General features: G+C 50.1%; 1 protein-coding gene across 3 annotated transcripts; it reads right to left on the reverse strand.

The window, feature by feature from the left end:
- Positions 1 to 184: 184 nt before the first annotated feature.
- Positions 185 to 19,083, reverse strand: PLIN1 (perilipin 1). 3 transcript variants are annotated; one of them, XR_015551631.1, is made up of 10 exons: positions 19,028 to 19,083; positions 16,072 to 16,276; positions 14,323 to 14,405; positions 12,882 to 13,146; positions 12,412 to 12,584; positions 10,482 to 10,673; positions 9,809 to 10,054; positions 7,884 to 8,742; positions 890 to 997; positions 185 to 338 (listed from the first exon to the last, which is right to left on the reverse strand). XR_015551631.1 is itself a non-coding variant. In XM_087428939.1 (8 exons), the coding sequence occupies exons 1-8, from the start codon at positions 19,073 to 19,075 to the stop codon at positions 8,383 to 8,385; spliced, it is 1,572 nt and encodes a 523-aa protein (XP_087285065.1). In that variant the 5' UTR covers positions 19,076 to 19,083; the 3' UTR covers positions 6,863 to 8,382. The 3 variants fall into 3 exon arrangements, 2 of the variants coding, with proteins under 2 accessions (XP_087285065.1, XP_087285067.1); XM_087428939.1 differs by lacking the exons at positions 185 to 338; positions 890 to 997 and having other exon boundaries at positions 6,863 to 8,742; XM_087428941.1 differs by lacking the exons at positions 185 to 338; positions 890 to 997; positions 19,028 to 19,083 and adding an exon at positions 17,750 to 18,907 and having other exon boundaries at positions 6,863 to 8,742.

The raw sequence follows: 19,083 nt of genomic DNA on the forward strand, positions 1-19,083 counted from the left end.
GAGTTCATAGCCAACCTCTCCTATTGGAGAGGTTATTCTGTGGGAAAGTGACCAGTGGGAACCTTGCAGAGGTGTTCATCCTGCATCTACCTCAGCAGGTGCTGCCCAGGGGACTGCCCCCAAGCATCTCTTCCCGCATGCCCCCCACCGTCCACCCCATCACTCAAGCCATCCTTGACTCCCCTTCTCTTCTCCCATCTACCACCAAGCCCTGATTCCCCCTCAGCAGCTTTCAGTCCAGGCACGTCTCTTCGTCCTCCACAACCTCGCCACCCGAGCCACCACTGTCTCTCAACCTGGGCTTCTGCAGAGCCTCTTCACTGGTCTCTCTCCTGCCCCTGTAACACATGCCAATTAAAAAAAAAAAATTAAAGAGCACAAAAGCACAAAGGGAGGGAGGTAAGCACAGTCAATGTCTTGGAGGGTACCCTTCCAACTATTATTCTCTATATGTCTTAGTCCATTCGGGCTGCTATAACAAAATACCATAGCCTGGGTGGCTTATAAACAACAAACATTTATTTCTCACAGTTCTGGGTGCTGGAAAGTCCCAGATCATGGCTTCCACAGATTTAGTGTCAGATGAGGGCCCACTTCCTAGACGGCCATCTTTTCATAGTGTCCTCACATGGCAGAAGGGACGAGCTAGCTCTCTGGGGTCTCTTTTATAAGGGCACTCATCCCAATCATGAGGGCTCCACCCTCATGACCTAATCACCACCCAAAGACCCCACCTCCAAATACCATCACCTTGGGGGTTAGGAGTTCAACATAGGAATTTGGAGGGACACAAACAAAATTTGGAGGGACTATAGCACTATGATATACAAGCAAGTACGTATATATTATACACATTGATAATAAACATATTCTAACTTGTCCATCTTACCTACTAAACCGTGAGGTCCTTCAAAGGAATGTTCCTTATGAATCTCTATGTCCCTTTCGCTTGGCCCAAGACCTGGCATAGTCACTCCATAGGGGTTTTTGGTAAAAGCTGTTGAAGAAAAGAAGGAAAAACTGTCTTTATATTAACAGAAATATGGATGTGGATCAATATGGCTCATATTTTCATATTGTAGGCACGAAGTGACAGGGTGGTGCATAGAACATATCTGGAGAATGAAGAAGTGTCCTCACGATGACATCTCCTTGTGTTTTAGAAGTCAAGTCCCCAAACTAGATGCCAGACAATCCTGGCTAAGAGAGGCTGGTCAACTGATTCACATACTATGAGTGACCATCATCCAGGCACCAAATATCTGTCTGTCAGAAGCTGCCAGAAGCTCTGACACTTCCTACTATATATATTTCAATTAAGGAGAAACTAAAAATTCAAGCATTTGAGAAAAATAGATGAAACCTTAGGGTTCTCTGACATGCTGTAGAATTACACTGTTGGCCCCAAATATTCTAAAGCATTTGGGTCCTAAGCCAGAATGATATGGCGCAGCTTGTTACCATAATGGTCAAAAAGGTCCATTTAGACTCCAAGTGTGAGGAAGCTGAAAACTGAACTTGGATCTTCATGTGTGTAAATGTAACAAAAAGTGATAATGATTGATGAAACCTAATATTTAAGAGGAGATACAATTGGGCCCGCCCCGTGGCTTAGTGGTTAAGTTCGCGCGCTCTGCTACTGGCGGCCCGCGGTTCGGATCCCGGGCGCGCATCGACGCACCGCTTCTCGGGCCATGCTGAGACGGCGTCCCACATACAGCAACTAGAAGGATGTGCAACTATGACATACAACTATCTACTGGGGCTTTGGGAAGAAAAAAAAGGAGGAGGATTGGCAATAGATGTTAGCTCAGAGCCAGTCTGCCTCAGCAAAAAGAGGAGGATTAGCATGGATGTTAGCTCAGGGCTGATCTTCCTCACAAAAAAAAAAAAAAAAAGAGGAGATACAATTATAATTATAATTACAATTATATTAATTAAGTTTAGAGAAAATAAAATTGAAACTTTTATGTTATAATAACATTTTTAAAGAATTGTAATGTTAAAGTTCACATGCACTCTCAATGTGAATTCATGACCTTGGAAAGAAATATGTTTTTTCCAGCTCTCGCTAGTGGATGTGCAGAGTTTTTCTATCCACCACCAATATTCACATGGAACAATCCGATATGCACACCCCCGTGTCCAAAGTGTGGTCTCTATCACTATTCCCCATTAAAAGTAGCTGATTCCATGTATTAGGTCAAGAACTGGAATAATTTTTTGTGGTCAGAAAGCTCAGATGCTTTTAAAATGTCTGTTGTAGGCCTGAAAGGACAAAGACCCCAACTTAAAGGGGCCAAATTGTGACAACAAGAGCATCAAAAGAGCAAAGAATAATTATAGTTAATTGAAACAAGTTGAGTCTGCAAACATTTCTTTTGTGGAATTTGACAAGCTGACTTTATAATTTATATGGAAAAGCAGAGAGCCAGAAGTTGCAAAGACACTCTTACAGAAGGGCAATGTGGGGTGCCTTGCCCAACAAGATGTGAAAACATATTTTAAACTATTGTAATTCAGACAATGTGTAAATGTCATGGGAATAGACAAATAGACCACATTTGGATACTTGATCTATGACAGAACTGAGAGTGCAGATCCGTAGGGGGAAGCCAGACTATTCCACACGTGAGGCAGAACCTTGTCCCTAAGCCCCATCTAGATGCAAGAAAGCATCATTCAGGCATCAGGCATCGACAGGTCAGAAGCTTCCTGCTAACTTCCAAGAGAAACTCTTAAAAACCTTCCCACAGTATACAATTCAATTAAGGAGAGACTAAAAAGTCAACAAATTAGGAAATGTATATAGGACAATCAGTTATCCATATGGAAGAAAAAAGTCAGATTCCTACTTCAACCATACATAAAAATTAATTAAATATAAAAAGCAAAACTATGAAAATATAGGGGAATATCTTCATGACTTCATGGTAGGGAAGAGTTTTTAAAACATAACTCAAAATAGCAAAATAAAAAGGAAAAGAATTATAATTTTGACTAAATTAAAATTAAGAACTTTTGTTCATTGAAAGAAACCATAGAGAATGGAAAGACAAGTCACAAACTGGAAGAAGAAATTTGTGATACATACAGCTGATAAAGGATTAGTATCCAGAAAATATAAAAAACATCTAAAAATCAACAAGAAAAACTACCAGTAGAAAATTGCTCAAAAGTTTTGACAGACACTTCACAGAAGGGGAAATACAAATACAGTATTCAATAAGCATAATAAACAATGTTCAATATCAGTGCTAATCGGGGAATTAAATCCACAATGAGATACCATTTTATACACTTCAGATTTGCAAAAATGATAAAACTAGACCATATCAAGTATTGGTGAGAAGGTTGAGTAAGAGGACTCATAATTCCAGTAAGAATGTAAATCAGAACAACCACATTGGAGGACAATTTGGCAATATCTAGTTAACGATCCACATACTTTATGACTTAGCAATCCCACTCTTAATCATATTCCCTAAGAAACACATAATAATGTTCACTGTCCAAAGTTAAAAATATGGAAACAACACAAGTGTCTATTGATAGGAGAGTGGTGTGGCAGAGATTGTAAGTTGCCCCCCACCACCAGGATCCATTCCCCTCCTTTCAAGACCTCTGACTTTTAGCCACTCCCAATAAAGACTATATTTCCCAGCCTCCTTTTCAGCTAGATGTGGCATCTACTGTGACTAAGCTTTGTCCAGTAAATTATAAGCAGAAGTGACATGTTTAATTTTTCCTTACCCCTTGCTCTTTTCTGTGGTTGGAATATGGAGTTGATGGCTGGGGTTGGAGCAGCCATCTTGGCCTATGAGATGACTTCAGGAAAGGAAATCACTCACAGCAGAATAATAAGATAGAAAAAGCCTGGATCCCTGTCGCTGCAGAGTGCCATCCCAGCTCTGGATCACTCATCTCTGGGCTTTTACATGAGAGAGAAATAAACTTACATCATATTTAAACCACTGTGTGCTAGTTTCTATTATTGTTCAGCAAATATTTGCTCCTCTCTCTCTTCTTCTTCCCCATGGATGTGGACTTGGCCATATGACACATTTTGGCCAACAGAATGTGAGCAGACGTGATGCAAGCAAAAGCCATGTGGTCTTAGTTCTTGTGTGCCAGTAATCTGTGCCCCAGATAGCCACTGACCCCTTACCCTGGAGCCCTGAAATAGCACATCTGGAGCAGATCTGAACCCATGAGTGCCACAGTGATGAGCCGAACCACAGTCGGCCCACTGACCCACAGACGTAGGAATAAATGCACATTTTCCTGAGCCACTGAGTTCTCGGGTAGTCTTTGTGCAGCAATATTATGACAAAGGCTGACTCACACACATTGTTATTTAGGGCTTTCTGTCTCTCAAAACTGAATCAGTTCTAATACAAATGACTAAATAAATTATCATATATTTATACATACTTATTAAATACAAAATATATTTGTCTTAGTCCATTTGATGGCTGTAACAAAATACCACAGACTGGGTAGCTTATAAACAACAGAATTTATTTCTTACGGTTCTGGAGGCTGGGAAGTCCGAGATCAAGGCGCCAGCACGGTCACGTTCTGGAGAAGGCCCCCTTCTTGTTCATGGCCAGGGCCTTCTTGCTGTGTCCTCACATGGCAGATTACCAAGCAAGGGATCTGTCTGGAGCCTCTTTGATAAAGACCTGAATCCCATTCGTGAGGCTCCGCCCTCGCAGCCTAAGCACCTCCCAAGGGCCCTATCTCCTAATCTTATCATCTCTGGGGGTTAGGATTTCAAAATGTGAATTTTGGGGGACACAAACAATCAGACCATAGCAATATTTGTATAATAAGAATCTCTACTGAAAATAAGTGATTCTCAAAACTTCATTTTGAGTGAAAAAAAGAAAGTCTCAGAAAGGTACATATAATTCCACTTCAAGTTCAAAGCATGCAAAACCAAACAATATTGGAATGGGTACATACATAAGAAATAAATCTATAAAGAAAAACAAGGGGTTAATAAACACAAAATTCAGGATTGTGGTTACTGGGAGTCGGGTCAGGGTGGGAACATAGATGTCACACAGGACATTTTAATGGAACCGCACACGTTCTAGCTCTTCCGTTGAGTGGTGGGTAGAAGAAGGGTCCAAAAGTACATTGTAGGAGGAGACTGGACTGAGTCTGCACAGACCCAGTCCCCTCTCTGCAAACAGAGGAAACTTTGATGCCTGCTACCTATAGTAAGGTGCCAATAAGACATGCAGAAGTTTCCATTGACTCCGGGTTTATGGAAATGTTCAAAAGAACTTAACTTTTTAGTTTGTAATCAACATTTAAATATTTAAAATAATTTGATTTATGCATTTTATAAGTTTTTAAGTATGAAGTGTTCACATGTTTAAGAAAATTATGCTTAATACAATGAGCACTGAAGCCCAAGTCATAGTGATATCTCTCTCCAGGCACAGAAGAACTTTGGATATATTAAGATCCTAGATAATTATGGAAGAAACAGGTGGTAAATAAATGCATGGATAAATGTATGTTATTGTCTCTAATGGTTCTTTTTCCATCTCCAAAAGCTTTGATTGAATTGGAGCTGCATTTTGTCAGCTGGAATAGAAGAGAGGAGGCAAGGTATTTCTCTGCAGAGGGACTTTGGCATCCCAATGTGAAAAGGAGGTCTTCCCCGGGGTCCTGAGCTACCAAAGATGCGTGTGGATGAGCCTTCACATCCACACGAGTGAGAAGGCTCACCAGAGTGATGCCTCTCAGAACAGAGAAAAGTCCCACATCCAGCCTGGAGCCAACGAAGCAAATTTCTGCCATTTAGAGGAGATGCTTTGCTCTCTTTTCTCACCAAAAAGTGTTCAGAAATACTGAGGCACAGGCTCAGAGCACTTTGCTACCTAATCAAGAGGTTTTTAATGATAAAGAGACTTTCTGACTTAAACCGTTTGTTTTCCTGGGCTGTCCCATTCCATATACTGGCCCCCAGCACCCTGGCTGAGTTCTAGGGCAGGGTGAGGGGTCTGAGCCTGGCCAGTGGGTGCGTTGATTGCTACAGCCCTGTCGAGGCCCCAGCTCTCGCTCTCCTGGGTTGCTGAGAGGGCAGCTTTTCTGCCTACTGGGGTTTGGCCTCACAGGAGGAGCCACAGGACTGTGGAGGAGTGGCCTGGAGTGTGGTTTGCAGAGCTCCAGGAAGAAAGCAGCATGGGCAGGCGAGGCCCAGGACAGCTAGGCGTTTCTCTCTGCACACCCAGGCCTGAGGTCACTCCTCCAGCAGCTGCCCACGGGGGCCCTGCCAGGGCTAGGCTGGGCTCTGTCTTCTTAGCCCTGTCATATCAGCTGCTAAGGGCCCCTCTTGCCAGATCCACACCTCCTCCTCAGGGAACTGCTGGGTGCGGTGTGGATTGTGGAGGTGTAGTGGGAGGCCCAAGGCTAGCTCAGGGTCCCGGCCATGTCCACGTGTGTATGTCCACCAGCACCCCCTTCTCCCCATTCTGGGCATCCTCAGATTTCAAAACCATGGATCCAGGCCAACAACTCATTACACCAAAGATCTGCCAGGGCCCAGAGTCAGTTTCAGGGAGCTGGGCTTTCAGGCGTGCAACAGAATGGGGGCCAAGAGGGTGCTCACGGGTCTGAGGGGGGCTGTAGGGGATGAGTGTGTATGTATGGATGTCTAAAAGGACTGACAGGGGTGTCATAATTATCTGGGCAGCTGCAGATGAAAATAAGAAAAACCAAGTTTGCTTTGGAAGACTACTTGGCATTATCTATCAATATTTAAAATACACATACTCTTTCACCTAGCATGTCATGGTTCCAAGTTATAAATTTATCCTATAGAAATATCCACGCATCTACACAAGCCATTTAAGGACATTTATTGTAGCACTGTTTGCAGGAGCAAAAGATTAGAACAACCTAAAAGTCCATCATTAGCAAACTAGTGAGGTCAGATATAGCACATCTATATTATGAAGCACATACTATGTGGCCGTTAAAAAGAGTAAGGAGGATTTATGATACTGATACAAAAAGATCTCTAGATGTATTGTTTTTTGTTTTTTGTTTTTTTTGTGAGGAAGATCAGCCCTGAGCTAACTTCCATGCCAATCCTCCTCTTTTTGCTGTGGAAGACCGGCCCTGAGCTAACATCTACTGCCCACCCTCCTTTTTTTTTTTTTTTTCCCTTTTTCTCCCCAAAGCCCCAGTAGATAGTTGTATGTCGTAGTTCCACATCCTTCTAGTTGCTGTATGTGGGACACCGCCTCAGCATGGCCTGACAAGCAGTGCGTCGCTTGCAATCCAAACCGCACTGCCAGTGGCGGAGTGTGTGCACTTACCTGCTAAGCCACACGGCAGGCCCCATCTAGATGTATTAAGTGAAAAAAGCAGTATGAGTATAACACGCCCCAGATGTGTAAACAAAGTGGGGAGTGCATACACATGTGTTTGCACACGCACACCCTGTAACTGGAAGGATGCACAAGAGACTGGCACCATGGTTGCTTTTGTGAAGGAGAACCAGGGAACTCAGGGAGGAAGACATAGCCTTCTGCAATGTTTGAATTTTTAAATTATATGTGTACATTTCCTAGATTTACCAAATATGAACATTTTCAAAAACAGGGCTTGGAATGAACTATGGCTATAGAGTCCATACTTTATAACGTGAACGGTCACCATTGTCGTCCCCACACACGGGGGGAGGGGGGACAGGCGGGGGTGGTGAATATGCAGGCGGAAGGGAGTAAGGATACAAGGAAATGTGGCTGTGAACAAAATGGTGGCGCTACTGAGCAAGGCCCGGACTCAGCCCGTGAGGAGTACGGGGTACCCAGAAAGCGACGCTAATATTTTATATAAACACAAAAGACCTTTCGCACCTGACTGTGGTTCCCTTCAGAGCAGTCTGCTGAGAGCCTGGGCACTCAAGAGTCTCTCAGCTCAGTCCTTAGAAATGCGTCAGGAATTCCTTCGTGGACCCTCAGGGTGGCGACACGTTACTCACTGGTGGCAAATATTTGTCTACAGGGGATGGATCTAAATTTTGGAAACAGCCAAATGTCATTTGGCCACAAGTTTGTTTAAAGAAGTGAAAGATCAAGTCAGGCAATTAATCTTTTGGTAAAAAAAAACAACAAGGCATAGAATCAAAGCAGGCTGCTGCTCTGATGCTTCTTAAAAATGGGCTCTGACAGCTAAGCCCAAAAAGGATGCTAAAAAGATGCGAGTCTTGGCAGCAGGGTCGGAATGAGGCTCTTGTCCCAAGGGGACTACTTTGAAGAAGTCAACGCTCACTTGGAAGTGTAGGTTCTATTTGCTGGAGACCCCGGCCCTGGCCCTCCGCGCCGGCCGGGCCGGGAGGGCGGGGGCGCGGCGGACTCAGCTCTTCTTGCGCAGCTGGCTGTACTGCGCGCGGCCCAGGATGGGCTCCATGACGCTGGGCCGGAAGAAGCTGTCGCTGACCCTGCGCGTGGGCTTCTCGCGGGGCACGGCTGGGAAGGCCGGGCGCGGCGCGGCGGGCAGGTCCCCCCTGTCCTCCGGAGCCAGGCCGGGGGGCGCGCTGGGGCCTCGCGCGCTGCGCGGGGTGCCGCGGGGCGGCGCGGGGCGTGGCGCGGGCTCCACGCCGGCGGGCGGCGCCCCAGACGCCCTGCGCTCCGCCTCCCGGCGCTCGGTCTCGGCCGGCGGGTTGTCGATATCCCGGAATTCGCTCTCGGGCTCCATCAGTGACAGCCTGGGGAGCTGAGGGCGCGACAGCCGCGTTAGGGTCCAGGCTTGGCCCTCATTCCTGCGCCTCCCACTGACTGCCCTGCTGGGGCCCCCGCGTTTACGCCTCCCGGGAGCGGCCGTCCGGGGACACGGGCTGGGTTGTAGGGCACACGGGCTGGGTTTTAGGGCATGGGCCTCGGGTGCAGCGGGATGGTATGCACAGGGGAGACCGCTGGTGTCCTGCCCTCTCTGATGGCCTCCAAGGTCCAGCCCTCTACGGCAAGGCAGGCAGCCCCTCTCCCCAAGTTTCTGGACCCCCTCCTGCCTTCCTCAGGGGTCCCTCAGTGGGAGGTCAGTGGCTTTCCTGACCCTTCCTGGGCCTGAGTTGTGGACTATGCACGGCTCACACATTGCCCCAGCCAGGGTCATTGTACCCAGGCCTGGTCCTGTTTGGGGCCCAAGGTGAACAGGCTGGCTGCCAAGACCCCTGGCATGCCTCTTGTTGGGAGTGAGTGACTGAGTAACCCATCCCCCTTCCAGCTCTAGGGGAGCCTCCTGCCCTGCCCAGCCCTCCCAGAACCTGCAAAACCTGTAACTTGCTCTGGGAAGGGGCCCAGGACTCCCAAAGGGGCAGCACTGGCGTCCCTTGGTTTCTTCCCGTTGGTGATAGGTGATAGAACTGGGATGGGGGCAGCTGCCGTCCCCTGGAACATAGCCTCCCCGGGTGCCCTGGAAGCCTCCCTCCCACCTCTTCCAGGAGCAGCATGCAGACCCGCCAGGTCCTTCAGGTGGGAGTTGAGGGGTGAGGGCCACTGGGGCCGGCAGACTGATGGTGGGAGACCTCTCCATCAGCAGGTGGGAAGGAGGGATGTGGGGAAAGGTCTCAGGCCAGGGCCACGGATCTCGATACTCTTGGGGCTGGGAAGGGCCCCAGTCAAGGCCATAGTATGTCAGCATGTTTCCAGGGCACTGAGGATCAGAAGAGGACGGCCGAGGAGATCGGGGAAGGAGGGCAGCCGCAGCCCCTCAGTCAAATATGCATTATCTGTCCTGTCCAGGCCCCCTCGGGGGAGGGAGGGTGACCAGGGGTGGGACTCACCGGCACGTAGTGCACCACCGTGTCCACCACGTTGTCAGTAACGCCCTTCAGAGTGTCGGACAGGGACATGGCCCTCCCCTTGGTGGAGCAGACAGCATGGGCTGGCGTGAGATGCAGCATCCTCCCTGCGGTGCCCAGCACAGCCACAGGGGCCCAAGTCACCGCTTTGATGGTGCCCTGGAAGGCCTTCTGCAGGGCATGTGCCACACTGCCCAGAAAGCCTTGTGGGCTGGGCAGGGCTGCTCCCTGGGAACCAGAGCAAGGTTAGCACCTCCTGCAGGGACTCCTCTGACCCTTCCCCTCCCTGCCATCCCCAGTGCTAGAGGGGGAAGAACAGGGACACCAAAAAGAAAAAACTGTAGGCTTGACTCGGCCACTAGCTATGTGGCCTTGGGCAGGTCACTTCCCTCTCTGAACCTGTTTCTTCCTCTGCAAAATGGGGATGATGATCTCTACCCTGCTTATCTTCGGGGGTTGTTGTGAGGGTCAGCTGAGAGAACGTCAGGGAAGTACTTTGTTAGCTGGGCTTTTTGGGGAGAGGTGAGGAGTGCTGCGCCTATGTACCGTGTCCCTGGCTCTTGTTTCACCCTGTGACTCTGCTTCTCGCCCCCTCTGTGGGCTGTGGGACCCCGAGGCTTCTGCGTCCCCACTTAGCTCCCGCTGTCTCCCCCACCTCACTGAGCTTGCTCTCCTCGGTCTCGGATTCCTCCTCCTCCTCCGTCTCCTCCCCGCCTGTGTCCGCCTGGTCATCGTGGTCCTCCTCCGGGGTGCTGGTGAGGCTATGCAGCCAGGGCACCCGCACCTCACTCTGCCGCCGGGACACCACCTGCATGGCCGCTGACGCGCCCCACTGGGCCAGACTGCTCTGAGGGAGTGAAGGGGGCAGGCCTCTAGCTCCATGGGCCCTGCTGAAGGCCGGGCAGCCCCAGCAGCCAGAGTCCCTCACCCCCGAGGTCAGAGTAGGGGGAGGTGAGCAGGGCCCTGCCCCAGCAGACTGTTCTGAAAACTTTTCATTGAGTAATAACTTATATACACTAAAGTGCACACATCTTTAGTGAACAGCTGTGTGGATTTTTATAGGCACACACCTGAGCAACCACCAGAGATCAAGATAGAGACCATTTTCAACACCCCAGAAGCCTCCCTGTGCCCCCCACCCAATCAACACCCCACAAGGGTGACCACACCATGCATTGGTTTTGCCTGTTTGAACTTCCTATAAATGGACTCATACAATGAGTGTATCTTTCATAAAGAGCTTCTTTTGTTCAACATTATGTTGTGAGATTCATCCATGTTATTGCATGTTCAAGTACTTCCTTCTTTTTCATTTCTGTGTAATATTCTACTGCATAAATACACCACAAAATGTACCCATTCTACTGTTGATGGACATTTTGTTGTTTCCAGTTCTTGGCTAAGGATAAAGCTGATAGGAACATTTTCGACATGTCTTTTGGGGAACATGGCTCTCGTTTCTGTTGGGTTGGATTGCTGGGTCATAGGGGATATGTAGGTTTAGCTTTAGTAGATGCTGCTTGCAGATCTTCAAAGAGTGAAAAAATCAAGTGGGCCAGGGTGTCCCGTGGGAGGAAACTGATCTGGGCAGGTGGGCTGGCATCCCCTGAGGCACAGCTTGGCTCATTCCAAACCCACAGGGAGCCCCACAACCAGGGCCCCTTGTTATACAACATCAGGGAACACCATTATATACCCTGTGAGCGGTGGTGCCCCTGAGGTCGCATGGCCCAGTGGGCCCTCCCCACCATGGGTCAGGCTGGGGCTCGGGAGTCAGTCTCAGCTCCCACTTGTGACTGACCTCCCAGTGCAGGCGACAGAGGGAACTACTACTCCTGTGTCCCCACTGGAACCACAGAACCTGGCATAGCAGGTTCTCAGCAAACATTTGCTGGAATCAACAAGCCAGGCCTGAAGACACTTTTCAAAGTATCACCCAAATGATGGCTGAAAAGTGGTTATCTTGTTTGCTGACCTTTATGCTTTAATGTTTTCTTTCTTTTTTGGGCCTCAGTGTTTTACTAAGGTTCCTTATGAAAAAAATCCAGCCCATCTCTGCTAAAATACACAGAGAGGTCAGGGCAGGGGCGGGGCGGTGGGGAGTCAGCCCTACCTGGGCCTAGAAAAGGCAGCTTTACCTTGGGTGCTGTGGGATGCAAATTAGAAGCCTCTAGAAGGGAAATCAGAAATGTGGTGGCAGTCAGGGATATGGCCCAGCTGGAGCTGTCTCCACCAGAACGGGTTTTGTGCCTTGTTTATTTGATGGGGGGGGTAGGTCCCTGCACCCTCACTGGTGGCGGGGCCCACAGCAAGAGGCCCACCTGGGGGAACAAAGGGGGTGGGACCCACCCTAGCAGGTAGGCCTGCCCTTGGCTCCCGCCCTGTCCTTTCTCTCCCCTTGCAGCCTAGACGACTAGTGCTCCGTCCCTGCTTAGGGCCTCTTGTCTTTAGACCTGAGGTCCCAGCCCAGGCTGGAAGAGATGTTCCCAGGACGGGAGGCAGAGGCAGGTAGGAGATGGGAGGGACCAGGAGGCCCACCTGGCTCCCAGGCCTAGGGTCAGTCCGAGCTCAGAGCAGACACTCACCAGGGGCGCCACACCCGGGATCCACATGGCCAGGGTGTGGCCCTGCTTCAGCACCTGGGCCATGGTCTGGAAGGTGTGTTCAGAGAGGGTGTTGGCCAGGGCCCCAAACCTGCTCATGAGGCTTGGCTTGGCCTTGGAAGGCTTCTGGGCCTGCTGGTGTCCTGGAGCGGGGGCTAGGTAGGAGTTTGGGGGAAAAGAAGGGAAAACAGATCAGAGAGGGGTTGGGGAAAGCTGATTGCGTCTGGGGTTGGAAAGCGGTTGTCCTAGCTCCACCACAAGCTCACTGGTGACTTCAGCAACTCACTTCCCCACTTACAATGGGGAGGGGCTAAATGAGGATGGATCCATCTGAAAATCCCACTGGGCCTTCCCTGCTGAATGAGCATTTGCCCATTTTGCTAATTCCCAGGCAGCATGGGAGGCCAACTCACTCCCCAGGGTGGGTCTGCCAGCCCCCTAATGGCAGATACCTGACTCTTCCTTGGTTGGAGGGAGGAGGAACTCAACCACCTTCTCAACACTGCCCAGGGCCAAGTCGGCCCCTCCAGAGGCCAGCCGACCAGCTCGGGTGTTGGCGGCATATTCAGCAGTGTCTTTGGCCACACCCCAGGCAAGCTCACAGCCAGCCAGAGCAGCCCCCAGGACCTTGTCTGAGGTACTGGCAATGGGCATGCTGATGCTGTTCCTGGCACTGCGAAGGCGGGTGGAGATGGTGTCCTTCAGCTCAGAGGCGATCTAGGGGAAGTGGGTGGGGAGGAGGATCAGGCACGTGGGTCTAGCAGGCCCTGAGCCAAGCTTCCAGGAAGGCACCAATATTTGGGCAGCTGGATTAAGCTGGGCTTTAAAGGGGAAGGGCTCCAACCCTCCCTGTGCCAACCACCCAGATCACTGGCTTCTTTGTGCCCCATTTCTGCCTGCTGACATCCTAACCATCCTGTGACAATCCCCCCAAAGGCCACATCCTTGATGACACCTGTCCTGATACCCTTGTGCAGACACAGCATCTCCTGTTCCAATTCCTCTACTGTCTCCTCTGTCCTTCCCTCAGAACACTGCTCACACGCCCATCTGCATTTATAGATGTGGTTGATCTTCCTACAAGTTCTGCATTGAAAGAATTTGTCTTTCTCTCCTATTAGCCTGGGAGCTCCTTTGTGACAAAGAGGTTGCCCTTCATCTGGAAAATGGGAGTCAAGAGCACAGGCCTCGCAGCCAAACAGACCTGCTCTCATGTGGCCTCCACTTAAGGCTGAGTGGCTGGGGGAAGTCACTAGTTTTCTCATCTGTAAAATAGGATAACCACCCGATCCCCAAAGGCTGACAAGAGGATCGAATGAGAGGCTCCATAAATCATGTGCTGTGGCCCTGGGTAGGACAGGGCTCAGGGGGATGGGTAGATAGCTGGTCAGTGGGATGGATAAGGTCAGAGATGGAAGCTTACTCCCCCAAAGCAGCTGACACGGCCCTTTCCACAGCAAATACCCAGTGACTATGTATCCAAGCGAAGTGTCTTCTTCAGTCTCGTGGCCCATAAAGGGTTGGCTCTTGAGGACATGGGACTACAATCCTGGGGTCTGATGAGTGTGACCCATGATTTTAGGTGGCCATAGTCACCGAGTGGCCCAGTAAAGCCCCTGGGGTGTCCTGGTGGATGGGTATCAGGAGCAGTGGGACCCACCCCAAGCTCCTGTGTGAGACTGCCTCTGGGCTTGTGTCTGCTGGTCCCAGAAAGCCTGCCTTCATTTGGCCCCACAGGGAGAGGAAGAAGCACGTGTGTGGCCTTAGGGGCAGGCCCTTGCCACAGAAATGAAAGACTCACAGTCATGGCATCGTCAGCTCACACCCTCTCCTCCCCTGAGAGGCAGCGACAATGGAGTGTGGGGTGCGTTAGAGAAGAGGGAAGGGGTTCACCTTTTCAGGAGGGTACTGGAGGGCCGGGATCTTCTCCTCCAAGTGGTCCAGGCCTCGGCAGGCCAGCTCGTTGGCAGCTGTGACTGGAAGTAAAGGCCATGGTGGGGTGAGCCCTGCCCCTCTGTGAGAACCTAGCAGTGGCCTCTGTGCCAAGGAGGGTGCCTGGGAGCCCTCAGACCCCCAGCCCTTCTGCCTCCAAAGCATCTCGGGGCCTGAGGCCTCTGCCACCTTTAGCCCCCATCTGCTGCGACTCCTTGAGACTAGGCCAATGTCGTCCACCTGTGTAGGAATTCTGGAGGCAGGCAGACCTGCACTCAAAGCCCAGTGCCCACATCTGCAGTGTGTGGCTTCAGGGAGTCACAACCTGCCTGAACCTCGGGTTCCTCTTTTGAAAACATGGACTGATGGTGCCTACCTTGCAGGGTTGTTGTGAGGAGAAAGTGACAGAAACTAAGCGACTCACCACAAATCCTGGTCTCTCCCTCCCCTCTCTGGGTGAGCATGAGAAAAGAGAGCAGAGGTGTGAAGGGAGGGGGCAGCAGGGCCCTAGGGTGGGCTTTGGTGGGACCAGGCCTGGGGCTACTTAGTTCTAGAGGTGACAAACTCCCAGCCACAGCTGGTACAGGTCCCACACTGTCCATGGCCCTTCCTTTTAACCTCTAGGAGTGAGATGGTCAACAGTGGGCAGAGGGTCACAGGGAAGAGAAAGGAGTTGCCCCCAGAGAGTGGGGCAAGTGCCAGAGGATGCAAATGCTTCCAGGAGACACTGCCCAGGGGCTGCCGGGGACGTGTGCTCTGCAGTCACAATCATGGAGACCACAGTTTTAAAGGATATTTATATATATTCTTTCATATATTTCTACAGAGATCCTATTTTTCTATACAAAATTCTCAAGTAGCAGAGAGCCCAGATGACTTGGCCATCTTCCGATTGGGCAAAATGAGACCCAGGGAAGCTATTTAAGGAGCTTGCAGGCAGGGAGGCTGGCCCAGGGCCCGGGTCTTCTTTACATCTGTTCTCTCTTGTTTGCTGTGCAGAATCCTCAGATACACATATTTCTCTAATTAGGATGGTGGAAGGTCCTAGACTTGGTGCTGCTGGAATTTCCCTCAGCCCTGTTAAGAGCTGTGCCTTGGAGAGCGTATTTTCAAATGGGGCAGAACACTTTGAACAGGGCAGGTCTGGTGAGGTCCTCATGGACCTTTGTCCTCCACCTCCAGGGCCCTGGCTGGTAGCTCTCTGCTGCCCCTGCCTGTCAAGAGCTGGTACCACCAGCTGCTGGGCCCAGAGGGATTCCCCTCCCCCTGCCAGGCCCGCCCTAGTGCCTGCTGTCCCTGCCTCTGTGCCAGATTCTGCTAGTTCCTGCTGCTGCTGCTGGATTTGGAGCTCAAGTGGTGTCTGGTCTGCCACGGGCCCCACTCCCACCACTGCCCACAAAGCTCTGCCCATACCTTCCCCCTGCCAATGCTTTGGCCCATCATTGTTATCCCAAGAAAATGCCAGCTGGGCTATAGATGAGGCATCTATCGATGAGATATATATCTATATCTACATCTACATCCATCTATATCTATAAATGAGAAGAACATGCAATGAGATGTAGGCAGCCAGGCAGACAGATAAACAGGCAGACAGACAAGCAAGCTCTCAGATGATCAGATAGACTGATAGGTGGACAAACAGAGTGACAGGCAGCCAGTGAGCATCAGTGAACAGGCAGGCAGCCTCCAAGTGCCACAGGGACTCACATTGGGTGGACAGCCTGCGGACCACTGGCTCCATGCTCCAGGCCGCCAAGCTGCTGGCGCCCTGCACGCCCTTCTCATAGGCATTGCACACAGAGGCCACCAGAGGGTGGGCTTCCTTGGTGCTGGTGTAGGTCTTCTGGAAGCACTCACAGGTGCCACTCACCACCGGCAGCTGCAAGACCCGCTGCAGCACGTTCTCCTGCTCCTGGCATGGAAGGAAGGAAAGCATTCCTGTTGTCCCACCTCCCCCTCCCGCCTCCTGGGAAGGTGGCCCCAGGGTCACGGAGCCCATTGGTGAGGCTAGCCTGGGTCCAAGTGACCTAGGAGGAACCCAGACCAGCAACGTCTCTAGATGCCCCACAGGAAAAACAAAAGCCAGCCTGCCATGCTCTCCTTGTCACAATCCAGGCTCTGCAGAGCTGCTGAGACAGTCTCCATCCTCCAGGGGCCTTCCAGCCCACCCCTGGTAGAGAGCAACTGTGTCAGCATATCTGTCTAGAGTTTTTGTCCACCTTGGGTTGGTGGCTTCATCTACACGTTTTTTGGTCTTTCTGGGACACTGCCTCCCTGCCTGTGCATGCCAGTCCCACTGCCTAGAATGCTCCCCTTCCCTCCCATATCCCACTGTCTGGTGGAATCCCACTCCCTCAAGACACAGCCGGAGCATCGCTTCTTGCATGAAGCTTCCTGACTCTCCTCCCTCAAGTCAGAAGCCACCGCTTCCTTCGCTGGGTTGTCTCCCCCTTCCTCACATGGCGCTGTGATCGTGTGTGTACTTGTCTCTCTCCGAATAGACTGCCACCTCTGTATTTCCAGCACCTAGTCTAAAGCCTGCACAGTAAGCTCAGTTGAATAAACGAATCACAGTCAGGGCTGCACTGAGCAGAAGGCATAAGTTTAGATCTGCCCAATGGCACAGAATCACAGAATCTTAGGCCTCCAGGGGCCTCTGCAGCATGAATGCTTCCCACAGTGTCTCTGGTAGGCTTGTGTTTGGACGTCTCATTGGATGGAGCTCACCCCTCATAGAGTGACCTGTGCCCCTCGTTGGACAGCACTGCTGAGCTGAATTTGCCTCCACCCACTGCTCCACCCTCTGCCCTCTGGAACAACGCTAAGCAAATCTATTGCATCATTCACAGGCTGGCCCTTCACCTATCTGAAGGCACATATGTCTCCCTTTAGCGGTCCCTTCTCCATGCTAAATAGCTCCAGTTCCTAACTTAGCTTACAAATGGCCCACCACCCTCGTCTGGTGATCCCCTCCTCTGGGCACGCTCCAGTTTGGTGTTGCCTTTCTTACAACTACAGCTGTCAAACTTGAAGACAGTGTTCCAGGTGTGGTCTGAGCATGTGGGGTATAATGAAACCATCACTCTCATTATTGGGGTGCTGTGCTCTTATTAACGCATTTTAACTTTGGCAGCAGTCACATAATTAAACTTTAGGTCACGTAAGAATCTTAGTGAAAAAACACTAGTCTTTCAGTAAAAGAATGTGGATTCTAGTCACACAGAGGGAAAAAACACTTACTCAGGGCCATTACGCTCCAGGCTCTGATGGGGTGCTTTGGTGGACATGATCTCATTTAATTCTAACAGCAACCCTCTGAGGTCAGCATTATCACCACCACTTTGCCAATGAGGAGGCAAAGACTCAGAGATGTGAAGTGACTTACCCAAGATCACACAGCTAGTAAGTGGCAGAGCCAGGATTCCAACTCAGGCCTGAAATGCTGTATCTGGGATTTGCTTCAAAATAACAGAAGGTGGGGGAATAAATGGGGGTGAGGACAAGGCAGGATTGGCCATGGATTCATGGTTGTTGGGGCTAGTGAAGGGTATCATATTCTTCTGTTTACTCTTATGAATGTTAAGAATTCTCCACATAAAAAGTAAAAAGAGAAAACTCCCCAGGTCTGACTCAGGCTCAAGCTCTCTCTGTAGCGTTGAATATGCCACTGTTGCATGGTTCTGCTCTAGAGGCGAAGACCTAGCCTCTTCTATTTGTAGGACTGCTGAGTTAGAAGACTCATCAAGGAGACTTGTATGTATACTAGACAGCAGGCTACAATATTTTAGCTTTTTGTCTTGCAAGTGAGCTTGAAATTTGAACTAGAAAAAGATTATGACTGTAAACAAGAAAACATTTTCTTTAACGTTTTGGACAGAGCCTACAGGGTTCTTTTAGGCAAAGCCAAAGCGGGAGAGAGGTCCTGGGAAGGGAATATACTACCATCCGTTAGGATGGCTTAACTACACACCACCATTTTATGCCTCTCTGTGTTCTATGATTCAATACAAAACTTGCCACGGTAACTCCTAGTGCATAAGTTAGAGTTAAAGCCTAACAGGACAAGATGAGTACTGTATGGGTTTGTAGTTTTTAAGCTTCACTAACTATTTGAACGGTGCCTAAATCAGAGAAGCCTTGCCAGGAGGCATCAGGTACACCTATAAGTGTCAAACCACACCAAGAACAGTGAAAACCAGGCCAGACAACACTGGACACACTGCCCCTCCAACCCCTTCCCACACACAGCAGCAGAGGCTGTGCACTGTGTAACTCCAAGAGGTGCCATGTACATAGACTTTGACATGAACAACACCCCTGGAGTTACAGAACGCCGTGGCTCAGTACTGAATGTACACTCTGCCTGCGTCAGGGTTTAGAATACAGTCGTTCCCTTCCTCTCCTTTCCCTCCCAGCCGGTATTTCTGTCCTTTTTCCCCAAGGTACTTAGTTTTTAATAAGCATCTTTTTTCTCCCCAGATCCTCTAACAGCCCTCTGCCAAAGATAGTGAGGGCAACAATAACTAAGACATAATGGTCAATGAATTATGAATATAATCGAGACATACCTCGTTCTAAGCCCCCCGAACCTGCCCTTGCTGCTCCACAACCCCCCCCCCCACTCTGTTGTCTACCCCGTCTTATACGAGCCCAAGTTACTCACAGGGAGGTCTCCCTCCAGCAACGTTGGGTCCTTGTTGACTGCCATCATAGCTCTTG

This window comes from Ceratotherium simum, chromosome 3, assembly GCF_057802395.1.
Source record: "Ceratotherium simum simum isolate JZ-2026a chromosome 3, ASM5780239v1, whole genome shotgun sequence".
NCBI lineage: Eukaryota > Metazoa > Chordata > Mammalia > Perissodactyla > Rhinocerotidae > Ceratotherium > Ceratotherium simum.